This window comes from Ctenocephalides felis, unplaced genomic scaffold (assembly GCF_003426905.1).
Source record: "Ctenocephalides felis isolate EL2017-DRISC unplaced genomic scaffold, ASM342690v1 CF-g0.4_SCAFFOLD_01492, whole genome shotgun sequence".
NCBI classification, from domain to species: Eukaryota; Metazoa; Arthropoda; class Insecta; order Siphonaptera; family Pulicidae; genus Ctenocephalides; species Ctenocephalides felis.
The window spans coordinates 58,126,159-58,140,772 of record NW_020537646.1 but is presented as its reverse complement, the minus strand read 5'-3'; the positions used below and the strand labels follow the sequence as shown (position 1 = coordinate 58,140,772).

The following is a 14,614-nucleotide window of genomic DNA, read 5'->3' as shown; positions in this document are numbered from 1 at the left end:
AAGTTCATAAGTTATGAGATGAATTATTATGCCAAGTAAGAATCTTTTTCAATTTCCAAATTTATATTACTAATATAAATTTTCTATGCCATATGTCCATATTTGGCCTTCCGATCTACCATACAGCTATCCCAATGTCTGCTCGCGCCCTGACTTAGTACGCGGCATACATCATCACGTCAGAGTTCATTTATGTTATTATTTTTGTATTACTGTTTTTATTTCATTTTATTTTAACTTTTTTATTTTATATTCAATTCATTATATTTTTATTGTACTATTTCTGTTTTTGCACATATCAGTTTTGTAAACAAGATATTAAAGTGTTGATTAACAAAAATAAATTATAACAAAAACAAATTTCCATATTGGTATAATAACTGTTTTATAAATCAGTATTTTATTTGACAGTGACATTTTGGATTTTCTTCTAAGCATCCAGAATAATTTTTTGAATTTTTTATTGACTTGTTTGCATTTTTCTCGGATGTGAAATTTCCGATCCGTGAATGTGTAAGACGCCGATCCAAATGCATTCCAAGTAGTTTACGCTATTGCAAGTCGGAATTTGGATATCATTTATGTATACTTCCGAACATGTTTTTGATTTTGTGGTGAATCTTATATTCTTTGACTTATTTTCATTGATTTTGATTTTTCACCTCTTTAACCAACTGTCCAAGTTGGAAAGGTGAACTGCAGGTTTAACGAGGCGATGATCGGATCTTCGTGTGACCCCATAATTACGGTATCGTCTGCGAAAATACCCATAACAGTGCTTGGGTTAGTTGGCATTGCCAATTTCTGTTCTGAAGTATCTATTTGTTAAATATGATTTTAATAATTGGTAATATTTTTCAGTAGACATTTTTTTATCTTATATAGTAGACCCTCATGCCATACTTTGTCGAATGCTTGTTGGATATGGAAATATGGTTGGATATTATTTCCGACTTTTTGAAAGTTTTAGGCCATTAGTTGATTACTATTGCTGATTCTTGGTAGTTATTTTAATAAGTTTGCTCTCATTTGGTTCATTACGGCACAATTTCTGTTATTTAATAAAAAGATCTGTCCTGCCTTTTTTTGGTGTCACTGGTTTTATATTATTTTGTACATCAGTTGTATTTCGAAGCTCATGAGATATTTTTGAATTAGGGGTGTTGTCATTAGGGGTGAATATATCTGAAAGATAATTTGCGAATAGGTCGGCTTCTTCTTGGTCACTTCTAGCCCAATTAATTTAATTATCAGAATCTTGTCTTTTGGCATGATTGACAATTGTCGGTTTCTAAATATTTTTTACTGGTCTCTATATAGTATTATGAAATCTATTTAATTTAGTGATTTTTTTTCTTATTTGTTTGAGTTTAGATTTTAAAGTATTGGTTAGTTTATTAAGCGCGGCTTTGGTATTCGGAGTGCGACTTCCTTGCCAGTTTCTCCTAGTTTTTCTTTTTTCTTTTATCAGCTGTCTAACTTCGATGAGGATGTTAATTACCCTTCTTTTGTAGTTTAATGCGGGTGTAGCATTACTAACAGCTTTTTGCAATGCTTTTATGAATGTATTTGTTGCCTGGTCTAATTCTTCTTTGCTTTTAATTCGGATTTTGAGATTGATGTCACCTTCTTTGGCGGTAATTATAAAAAAAGCAACTAAATTTAGTCCTAGGAGTAATAATTTCCAAATGTTTCTACATATTTTTCGTATCGTTTTTCTTGATCTATTTCGTTTTTTTCTTCTTCGTCTTCTTCTTTTCACTTTGAGTATAAGCTTTATCTGGTTTAAAATAAATAAATAATTTGTTCAGTTGGAAGATAGTAAAACGTTAGTGTTTTTTGTCAATTTGTACAGTATAATGTGTACGTCAAATAAAATTTGGTTTAATGTTTCTAAGAACAAAATTGCTACTGGCAAAATATGGGTAGTTCAAAAGCAATCTAAACAGGACGAATAAACAGTAGACATAAAATAACGAGGCTACTGAGATCAAGAGATCATATTATAGAAGTTCATACAAAACTGTTGGCCCTGTATGTGTCAGATCGGCTGCGTCCGAAAGAGCATTTGTCATGTCCATACAGTCCATCTACGGGGTCCCGTTCAACAATTAACTTTAATCATAACGTAACGAAGACAACTCATAACCGTGTTACTACTCAGTGTTACTAATCAGGGTCAATCGCCGATTTTTTTGCGAACACTCAGACACGCTCCTCATGGATGATTCTCATACGCCTATATAGGAAGGGGTAGTTATGCGCAATTTATACATACGTGTGGGTGCACACGCAAAAATTCTTAACAATATAAACGATAAATTTCTGAGACTCGTTGTCTCAGAATTATATCTCGGGAATTAAATTCTTTGATTCAACTATAATTATGGTCAATTTATCAGCAGTTGGTACGTTGGATTATCGTGGATGTTGATTAATAAGTACTTAATTTGAACCTGTGAATACTGTGGGAAGCGGTTTTAAATAATTTAACCAATTCAAACAAACTTCGTAATTCTGCGATTCGTTCAGTGTTAATCAGGGGCGTAGCTACCGCCGTATCGTTGGCATTATTTTTGAATCTAATTCATTTATTAATAAAAACTCTATTAAAACATTCTAGTTTTAAACTTTTAAGCCCAACACTTCAGGGGAACATATATTCCTACTGTTGTATTTAACTCAATATATACTTTTCGTGAGACGCAGTGCTGGATTAAACCATAGGCCCGTGAGCCCCGGGCCTAGGGCGGTACAATTTGGGGGTCAAAATGGAATGTCAAAATTTTAAACCCAAAAAATTGTCACGGCAATTTATTTCATAGATTGATCCTGCTCTGTTTTTAAAAATTTACAGATAATTTTCTATGAAATAGCATATTATTAGTTTTCTAGTCAAACTTATTCCAGGGCGCCTCATTATTATTTTTATATATAATTGATAAGCTTTTTTGAAGAAATAATGAACTTGTTCATTTTTTGTAACTTTGTTTTGTGAATCTTACATGTAAAACAGTTTAAAAACTGTTCGATTGTTTCTTAATTTATTTTCGGTATTAAATAAAACCATGGCGAATTAACATAATATATAAATTGTTGATTATTTGAAATTCATTTCTATGTTCGTATATAAAAATACTGTTTTCATTCAAAATAAATTCTATGTGATGAAACTGAATCCTAAACTAAATTATCTGATAGTTTGTGTGCGTTTGTCCATTGATCATTTTTGACCACCAATTGGCTTCTTTTTCACCTTTACGGTTAAGTTATAGTAAGTTATAATAATCCGAAGAAAACGTAGATGAAATTGTTTATATATATTCACATTTCATAACTTCTAAACATATTAGCATTCGGAGCTTCCGATTTGAATGATTCAAGAAACATGTTACAAATAAGGATCTGGTTCAGTAATTTCGAAGAACTCTATAAATCTTCATACAATAAAATTGTTATGAAAAAAGACATTTGATGGTGACTAGTAATCATTGGATATACGCACATCAAATTATCAGATACATTATAGCAGGTTTAATAATAAGTACAAATTTTGTTAACATTGCTTTGCAAAAAACACAAAATTTTTAAAAAAATCTAAGTTATCAAAAATATTATTTTTTTAAATAATTTCAAAAAAATTGAAAGTTTTTAGAAATATTAAATTACTATACGGGAAGTTCCGGCAATTTGCTATAAAGCACGTTGCCATGCACTAGTGGTTTTGAATAATTTCATACCAAGATTTTTACTTTTAAGAAATTTAGCCGTTTTCGATAAAACGTCGACGAAATATAAATATTAACTCATCACGTCAAAAAGCGGTGCCAATTTTTAGAAACTTCGACGAATTTTTCATATTAAACGACTTGCCAGAGGAGGGTAATATCTAAGTATATTCTTTAGAACTTGAAGATGATATCTAACAACATAAAAAGTTTTATCAAGATCGTCGATTTTTTTGACAACAGTTAATTAATCTAATCTATATCTCTCAAACGTGTTTTGAATTTTTAAAATCGAGTTTGTGAGCTGAAACGTGGACAAAGAGTTTCTCTTTTGCTAATTAAAAAAATGGTTCTGTCGAACGTCGCACAAAATCGAAAAACGATAATCCTCATAAAGCTATATGGAATGGCTTCTTTTAAAATCGGTCAGGCCATTTTGAAAAAAAAAACGCAGACAAATGGTCAAAAGTCGGCTCACACACGCGCACATAAATATTCCAAATTTGCCAAAATATTCGAAAGGCCTTGAAACGTGCAGATTTGAAACAAATTCATTTTCGATTCTTTTCGATTACTATAAATTACCCTGCGGGAAGTTAAAAATTATATCTAAGTGGTTTAAAATAAATTATTTAATAAAAAATGTAAAATTTTGTCTAATAAAAAGGCGCCTGATCAGATAGGGCCTAGGGTGGAAGAAAGCTTAATTACTGCAAAAACGATAGAATATTCATAATATTTTGCTAATGAGAATTGACAATATTTTACCTTAGTTTTCAAACTTAGCTAATAATAAACCCTGAAAAGTTGAAAGTTGAAATTTTTATAACTGAATTTACAAAATTTTTACATTTGTTTTCGTTTTTACTTGGATTATTGGTAAGATTCGTAAATTTATTAGTTAGATTTAAATAAAGAATATTAACTAATCAAATAGTCTTTATCTAGCTCGCGAAGCAAATCTTGTATTAGTTAGTTATCCTAAACACGTATAGAAGTAATACGTTTTTGTGAAATAATAGTAAATACAATCGAACATAAAAATATAATCATAATTTCATTTTAAATTTAATTTTCGTAGAAGTTTAGCAGTCATCAATTCACTCAAACGCATACTAATTCTAACAACGTTAGAATGTTTGTCACATTTTTTTCTTTTTCAAATAATTAGAGTTTGATTCATAAAAAAAATTCAGAACATTGCTAAAGAATTCCAAGAAATTAGTGAAAGTTGGATTGTAATAACTATTTTTTTTTTCAAAAAAAAACACGTAAGATAACGAAGCGTTTATATTATGTGTTATCACAAGATAAGAAATTTTAGACGCGGAGTCTTATTTCGAAGTTAATGCATATTATTGCAGTTTGGATATATTAATTTCACAAACCAATCAAAGAATTCTTGATCTATGTAACGTAAGTAGTACGTTCAAAACAATACATCCGGACAAACTATTGTCCAAAACTGTATTTTTCAAATCAAGAGATAATAAACGCTTCCGGAATTGTCGACTAAATACTGTGAATATCTCAGTTAATTTTTATGACCAATTTTGATGATTCTAGAAATGTATTTAAAATTAGAAATCCACGAATTCTGCATCCAGTTTCACCAGCATAATAACATGATGCATTTTTTTCTTGGCCATTGCAGTTCCAATAGCAACTACCAAACAATTTTTTTTAGAAACAGTCTATCAGGTCTGTCACTATTGTCCCTAAAAGCAGAAACTTTAGAAAAACTATAGACATATCACTTAATAAATCAGTTCTTCAAAAAAGGCAAGAGAGTGAATATATATTTGAAATAATTTGTAAATATTTTAGAATGTTTACAGATAGGTGATGATAAATAAATTTTCTTTTAATTTTATGCATTTCGTATTTAATGTGAAAAATCTTTACTTATTTTGAGGGGTCTCCCAAACTGGTTTTGATACAGAGCGCCGCCAAGGCACGCGACGCCACTGGTGTTAATATTTGTGAATTATTAGTCATCTGTCGATTTTCTCATCAGTATATCCCATAAAGTATACACTTACATAGTACACATTACACTCTTATGAAGACCGTAATTTCAAAGTAGATTATAGTTAAATGCATATGAATTCAATTTGTTCAAATTCGATTCTGAATTCGATTTGTTTTACACCTATCTAATCTGTCTCAGCTCATACATTTTTAATGTGCGGGCAAATGCTGTTTGAACACGATTACATAATTAAGTTTGATAAACGTGCGGGTTTAAACAAAATTTCACTAGACATTTTGGAATACCTTAGAAGTAACGTATGTTTGTGTGTGTAAAAAATATATAATTGGTACGGAAAGCTTCAACATAGTACCTTAAAGCACGATGCCATGAACCACTAGTTTTAAATTTGAATGTATTTATATTTATATTTATTTTTTTAAATTGATATGAATAAAAATATTAATATTAATATTTCAATATAAATACTCGTACTCGCACTCGTACTTATGCTCATGCATGTTCATATTCATATTAACATTCATATTCATATTTATATTCATATTCATATTCAAATTCATATTCATATTTTTATTTATATTTGTATAAAGTAAAGTAAGGTAAGTTATTTTAATCGTCCAAAAGGTTTGAAGGTTTGTGAACATTGTAGTATATCTCAGAAAAAATGGATGTGTGTGTGCGTGTGTGTATGTATGTAAGGATACAATTTTTTGTCTACGTTTTTGGGCGCACGGATTAACCGATTTCAATGGCTAAAAAAATTCGATTCCTATTGATAGGAAGATGTGCTGATTAGTTTTTGGCAAAGGCAGATCGAGCCGTTTCGGAGATATGGAGCAAACAGTACAGTAAACAGAAATCGAGTTTTGTGTGAACGCAAATTAAATAATTAAAAAAAAATCTATTCGTAATGACGGGGAGAAGCGGTGATGAGATTTTGGCAAATGCAGGTCCAGCCGTTTCGGAAAAAACGAGCTAAATGTGCAAAAAATGAAAGGCAGTTTATGAAAGAACAAAGCTATGAGAAATGATTCAAAAATCTTTCTGCTTGTGTTAACGAAACGGTTGATTTTGAAGAATTTTTTTTTTTCATTTTTAACTTCCCGTAGGGAAAAAATCAAAAATAAAAATTTTTGCACATCTTTACGTTTTGAAGGCTTCTGAAAATGGATGTATGTGTGTGTGTGTGTATGTTTGGATACCATTTTTCGCCGACGATTTTGGGTGCACAAATCAACACTTTGAATGATTCAGAAAACATTCGATTCCTATTGACAAGAAGACGTACTAATTAATTTTCGGTAAAGACAGGTTTAACCGTTTCGAAGATACGGGGCAAAAAGTGCCAAAAACGGTAATTCAGTGTTTGAGGGAACCGAGCACCCGATTTGAACTATACAAAAAATATATTATTTGAACTGACGAAATAATGAACTGTTTAAATTTTTGGGTAGGCATTTCTAGCGGTTTTGGAGATACAAAGAAAAATGTAAAAACATGATATTTGGCGGTGAAAAATGATATTTTGGATGGTTGCTACCCGGTCATTTGCATGGTTGTAGAGAGAGTAGCGGAGAGTTTGATAGAACCAATAGGTTGTAAAGTGGTAGGGCTGAACTCAGACATGCCTTAATTGGACCTGATACAATTTACCATTGTAGGGCCGTCCTTATATGACGCCTATCAGAGCCATGCACTAAATTCTGTAATTAGGGCGCCGGAGTACAATCCTATAGGGCGCGAACATGTTGCATTTCAATGTGTTTGTTTGTTTTTTTTAATTTCTGCAATCTATAAAAATAACTACATTTAGCAGAGAATGCTGACAAGTTGTTTACAATTAATTGTCTACAAACTAGTTGATACCCCCAGTGGAGTATCTACTAGAGCTAATATAAAAAAAAACTAAAGATAAATGGGGAGAAAGAAAACAAAACTATAAATAAACGATATTAGATCTCCAGGTATTTTTTTTGAGCCTGTTCGGCTGGCCTTACTAGTATAAATAACATGCTAGTTGGTTAGGATGCACGTTAATTATGTTCTTATAATTAATGGCGACCATTGATATATGTTCTTAAATTGTAGGAATGCCGGTATCTTTGTGGAAGATCTATGTTGGCGTGTAGTGAGGAGCGGTTAATATTTGCCGCAGGAATTTGTTTTGTTTTCGTTGTACTATGTTTGTTTAACTTTATTTTTTTGCGTTTATAAAAAGTTTTGAATGTTTAAAATTATAATATTAATAAAATAGCATAATTGTAACTTCATCTAATCGAATTCAATTTAATTCTTGCTCTAATAATTTAATTTTACTTTTATTCTCCAATTTTGTTATTCCTGAGTGTTACTCCAATATGTTGAATCATTTCTTTACGTTTACGGAAATGCTTTACTTCATGAACGATAAAATATATAGCGATTATAGTTATCTATTTGAAAATGTATAAACAAAATTGTTGTAAATCATTGATCAATATTTATTAATTACTGATTTTTTGCTTCGAATATATAATTCTGGTACGGAAAGTTTCAGCAATTTGCCTTACGCACGATGGCATACACCACTAGTTATTTTATTATATAGGCTATGAAGCTGAAAATCTTTATGGCATTGAGCTTTTACACGGGATGGTTGCTACCCATGGTAGAGAGAGTAGCGGAAAGTTTGATGGAACTTATTGTTCACTTCTAAAACTAAAGTACGCGTAACAACATGTGTAACTAGTTGGCATTGGTATTTCACCTTCAGGCAAGTTACATAAACTTCCCGAAATGTGTAAATAATCGACTTGATCATAAAAAAATTCATTAATTAATGAGTGATTAAAAGTATTTCGAGTAGATTCATTACACATCTTTGAAAACGAACAAACACTCTATCGTTATACCAAGTAAATCGTCTTAATTTAATTATAACAAACATCAAAAAAACTACTATTTTTTCAAACTTTGATAAATTTTTCAAATTAAACTACTTGTCGTAAGGCAATAATGTTTTGGTAAGTTCTATAAGATCATGATATATATCGCCAAAAAAAGTTTCATAAAAATCGGCTTCAATTTTTTTTTCAACGTGTAATTACAAGAAAACGGCTCAGTAGATTTTCACCTAAAACTAATCAGTATCATTCCCAACTAATATCTTTCGAACAGTTTTTAATTTTAAAAAATCGATTCGGTAGTATGAGCTTAAATGTAGACGAAAAGTTTAACACTTTTTTCCAAATTACAAAAAAAACGGCTTGGCAGATCGTTGCACAAAACTGACAAACGATAGTCCTCATTGAGATACATCAAATGGATTTTAAATTTCTGATATCAGTTCAGGAATTTTTGAGCGAACGCCGCTGGAAGGTCTATTTTTTTGTTATTTTATTTTCATTCTGAAATCTATAAAAATAATTATATTTAGCAGAGAAGGTCTAATTTTGACAAAAAAAAGATACTAATTTTTGCAAATTTCAAAGAATTTTTAAAATTAAACGACTTGTCGTAGGGCCGTAATATTTTAGTATGTTTTATAAAACTTACTTTATTTTAAAGGTTTTAGAAATGTAATTTTATGAACCGAGTGTTTTGTTATTTAGACTTTCTTTCTCCGCGTTATTTATCATTATTCTTATAATCGGGTTTGTCATTTTCGGAAGTTATTTGAATCATGTCTGCCAGTACTACAACCACCTAAACAGGTGAAGCACACACGCAGGTTAAGTTTGTTTTCAAGATAGCGTGTTCCAAAAAACTGTACTGTTTTTTTATTATTTTTGTTCAATGACCTTGCTAACTTTCAGCATATAGCCACCTACTATATTACATTATGTTCTATACAATATCTTTCTATTCTACACTATTTTTCTATCTTATCCACTATATACATTTTTCTATTAACTAAATACACTTAAATACTTATTTTACAGTCTTTCACAAAATCACATAACAGATTATAACATTTTGAGAATTGTAATCAAGTAAATAAATTAAAACGTTTCTTAAAATGATTTAAATGATATAATTTATCAAACAATATTTTTCTTTGGTTTTCATATTTTTTGCATTTCATTACAATGCGCTTGCAAGTTCCTGCTGCACCGCCGCATGCACATACTGATTCCAAAAGTTTCAACCGAAACATATGAGATAGAAAGTGTCCGTGATTTAGTCCCAATCTAGTTACTGTTACTAACACCCTTCTGTCTTCTTCTTTGAATTGCTCCTGCCATAGTTTTTTATCAACTACAGTGTTAATACCTATATAATACTTACCACGTGACTGAGATAAAGCATAACTAGTTTTGTATGGCATCGTGCCTTAAGGCAAATTGCTGGATGTTCGCGTACCGTAACGAAATGTTCGAGAAATATTAAATGTTTCCATATAGATTTTTATAAATACTGTAACGTTGTCTAATATTTATAAGAGTTATGTAAACTGAATTACAAAGTTAAAATTATTTATTTAAAGTATATAAGTGAGCTTCAAAACTTTAGCCAGAATTAAAATTTAAATCTGAATTATTTTCGATATACAACAAAAAAAAATTGAGAATAAAAAATTGAAAAAAAAAAAATTCGAAAATATTTTTTTCCAAATGTTTCAAAAGCAATTACTTTGTCAAAACAAGCAGAATGTTTTCTGAATCATTCAAATCGGATGCTTAGTTCTCTCAAAAACTGCAATTTTTTGCACATTTAGCTCGGCATCTCCGAAACCGCTCGACCTGCCTTTGCCAAAATCTAATCACCACTTCTCCCCCATTTTCTGCACTCTTTACTCCGTATCTCCAAAACGTGTAGACCTGCCTTTGCCAAAAACAAATCAGCACATCTCCCAATCAATAGGAATCGAGTGTTTTTTGAATCATTCAAATCGGTTGATCCGTGCGCCCGAAAACGTGGACGAAAAATAGTATCAATCACATACACACTCACACACACACATACATTCATTTTTTCTTAGGTATGCCAAAATGTTTAGAAACCTTCCAAACGTGAAGCAATGTAAAAAATTTCAATTTCGATTTTTAAATGATTACAGTAACTTACCATACGGCAAGTTAAAAAAAAATATTGCATGGCTATCTTTAACTCTGACACATGCTCTGCAGCCCTCTTTGTTAATTTATCTGCTGATTCATTCAATAAAATCCCAGAGTGTGCCTAATAAACTAGCAATATTATTCCATATTTCATTATACTCTGCATCAAGTAATTTTGATATACGGAACAAGTTTTGCAATTTTACAATACAACTTTTATTGCCTGTATATAAAACCGATTTCTGAAAATTGAAGCTTTATATTAAGTCCAGTGTCTTTTTAATTACAATCAATTCCGTCGTAAACACTGACACACAATCAGGAAGTTTATAGCCTAATATTATATTTAAATTTTTCTGAAACACCGCACAACCTGCCATAATTTTAGGTTTAGCGCAATCCGTAAAAATAAATTTAAATTCATTTAAATTATCATTATCAACATTGAAAATCTTATACATATTCAAATTACTGTCTATATAAAAATATTATAATATGACCATCCCTTCACTAATATTTGTTACAGGCCGAACTAGGAATTGGTTTCGTGTTCCAGTACTAGCACACTACCGTATCTGTAGCAACCTTACCTATTTTATCTATAATTAGTGTATTTTGTACTAAGAGTTTATTTATTTGCTTAGATATTGCCTTCTAAGGCTTAAAGGCATTTCACCACTTTCCACAAGTAAAATTGAAAGTGTTCAATATTCCGAGACATTGCATCTATAGCATTTTGAAGGCTATGTTTCTTCACATATACTACAACATCGTCTGCATATTGCATGATTTTAGTACCCGGTTCCCTAATATATTATATATCCATTACATACAAGACATATAGAATTGGACTTATACATACTTCTTGGTCCTATAATACTATCATTTTAAAGTAAACATTTCTCTCTAGAGAAATCATGTGAAAATCCTACATAAATCATTCATGACTTTGCAAAATCGCGAAAGAAGATAATTCCATTCATTTACTGAGATATTTTGTAACATTAAGTAAATTCCATAACTTTAGCATCTTTTTGCATCCAAAGAGCCTAAATGAATTGCCACCACATTGTAAGGCTGATTGCGACGAACAAATATAGCCGCACCTCGTTTTCCATCTTGTCTGTCCTGTCTATTTAGTAAATTTTTTGTAAAAAAAACTCATGATTGATAAATCATTTTGCTACTACACAATTTGCATATAATATTAAATTTCAATAATACTTTCATGCCAATACTTTTCAAATTATTGACAATTTTTTTAAAGTTTATAGCATTTGAAAGATCGGTGGCTTTAGATTATAGCACTTTAGATGCTGCGTCGCTAATTGTAAAATGAAATAATAATCTTATAACATAAACTGTGACCAATATAGACGGGGGGTTAGGTTTGTTTACTATTTGATTGTTCGGTTCGGGTACCTTTTGCATTAGTTCAAAATAGTTTTTTTTTGTTTTTGTTGGGTTATTAAGCCAATACCCTGGTTTTTCTTTTGTTTTTGCCTGCCCACTGCGTAATTCTATTGGGGAACCTAGTCTCTTTCTGTAGGTTACAATATGCCAGTTATCAGGATTCGATGTACTTGGTTGGTTATTTACTAAAATTGAATTGGTGGATTCAAAATCACTTTCGGAATCTTCTGACATGCTTACATTGTTAGCGACTCTGATGATTTTTGATATTACTTCAGAGCATTCATTATTAATTACTCCAGTTTCGGACATAATTCAGAACAATTACGGCGGAGCACGAACAACACTAACACTAACTTACTGAATATACTCACTGTTATATGTAGTACTATTCGAAGATCAAAACGATATTGTCTGAGTATATATGCACCCGCCAATGGGCGCATAAAATGTGGCTCACTCACTACCTGGATTGTTTGGATTATCACTGATAAATAAATTTTAAAAAATATTGAAGAAGCGATCAATAGAGATATGTGCGCTATATTCCATCTGATAACTAGGCGCAACAGAATCGCATTTTTGTTCAGATTTACATTTATATGTATATTGCAGCATTGCTTAATTGGATACTGCTATTCATTATATAATATTGTAAAACAACAAATAATACATAATATAAATAAGGGCCGGTCCTGAGAGCCTTAGCGCTTGTATGCAATTTTTTTTCTTATCATTAAAATTACATGAATATTTTCGCATTTTTTCTCAATGACTGACTTTATAAACATAAAATGAATAATTTTAACTTTTAAGTTTAAGAATAATATAATTCTTAAAAATAATAGTAAACACATATGAAAGTTATTGTTCAATCTACAAGCTCTTATAATTTGTCTATAAATTATGAATAACAAAAGTTAAAGCATTTATAATAATATATTTGAAAACATTTAATGTTTCTTAAATAATTTATTATGGTACGGTAAGTTCCAGCAATTATTATTACAATATATTATTAAATCGCATAATATTCTTTTGAGCAAACCATAATACTCGAATTTAATGTTGAATTTTTTTATTTAATTTTTCGTTATTGCTATATCCAAAATTGCATCGTAAACTTATTTTTTAGTAACATTAGTATTCATCTTTACTTTCCCCTCTGATACAGAGTATCAGATTATTGTATTAAAATAAAATATTTAACTTATTTTAAAAGTATTGTTCAAAAATTAGTAAAAGATGCTAATAAATTACAGACTATAAATTTCATTTCCTAATCTCGTTTTGGCGCCCCCTAAGACGTGGGCCACCATTTTTCGAATGCTTTGCATACGAGGTAGAACCGGCCCTGATATGAAGTAATATATAACACAAGTTAGTACTTTAGTCTATTAGTACTTTCATAATCAAATAGAAAGTAAAGAAAAGAATTTTGATGTTCTCTCTAAAATTAACACGAAACACTTTGCAATTTCAGTTGAATATTACAAAAATTTACCTTCCAATTTTCTGGAACTTTTATTATCCATAAACACTCAAGCGGCATGTTGTGTTGAATTGACATTGAAACTTTATCCTCAGGAATATCGGATCGATTTAGGTATCCTTCATCTCCTGATCGATACTGAACACAAGTCTCCATTTCTGGTTGCATCGCTGTAATAAAGTAAATCAAACCTATATTAAAAGCACGATCAATACTAGTGGGGCGCATGGAATTGTGCCTTAAGGCAAATTGCTTGAAATTTCCGTACCGTAATTAAACATTCGAGAAATGAAAATAATCAATAATTGTTTTGAAGATTTTCAAATAGATTATTTATTATAAATACATACTGTAAATTTATAAGTGCTTTTTAAATTGGGCAATTAGCGTATTTTATGAACAACTTATGTGTAGGTTTACAAGAGTCATTTTTTTTTTTGAAAATGATGAAAAATTTGGAAAATTTGAATGTTTTGAAACTTTGAATTTTTTTTGAAAATTTTGTTTTTTTTTTTAATTTTCAAAATTACTAAATTTTTTGTAAGAATATTTTTTGCACACCATCTACTCAAGTAATATGTTTTTTGAATTAATCTAATAAATAATAAAGAAATCTCTCAAAAACTGCCTAACCGTTTTTACACATTTTACGCTCCATAACTCCGAAACGGCAAAATTGCCTTTTGCAAAATCGCCTCGCGATCGAATGATTTTTTATACATACAAATCGGTTATTCCATACTGTCGAAAATGTCGAGGACATTTGATTGAACCATATAAAAAGACTTCATAATTAAAAATCTTGGTACGGAACCAAAAAAAAAATTACACAAAATATGTACACAATATTAAAATCTTTATAAAATATCTGATAATTTGATGTACATATGCCCAATAAACATTTTTGACCGCCAAATGACATTCTTTTAACTTATTTTTATTGAGAGTC

At 30.3% G+C, this 14,614-nt stretch overlaps 1 protein-coding gene across 1 annotated transcript in view; it reads right to left on the bottom strand.

The window, feature by feature from the left end:
* LOC113371666 (neuropilin and tolloid-like protein 2) overlaps positions 1–14,614 on the bottom strand; it is a 658,950-nt gene that overhangs the window by 497,366 nt on the left and 146,970 nt on the right. The window contains exon 6 of the mRNA XM_026612314.1: positions 13,678–13,835. Coding sequence (XP_026468099.1) covers positions 13,678–13,835 — 158 coding nt within the window. The remainder of the gene's footprint in view (positions 1–13,677; positions 13,836–14,614) is intronic.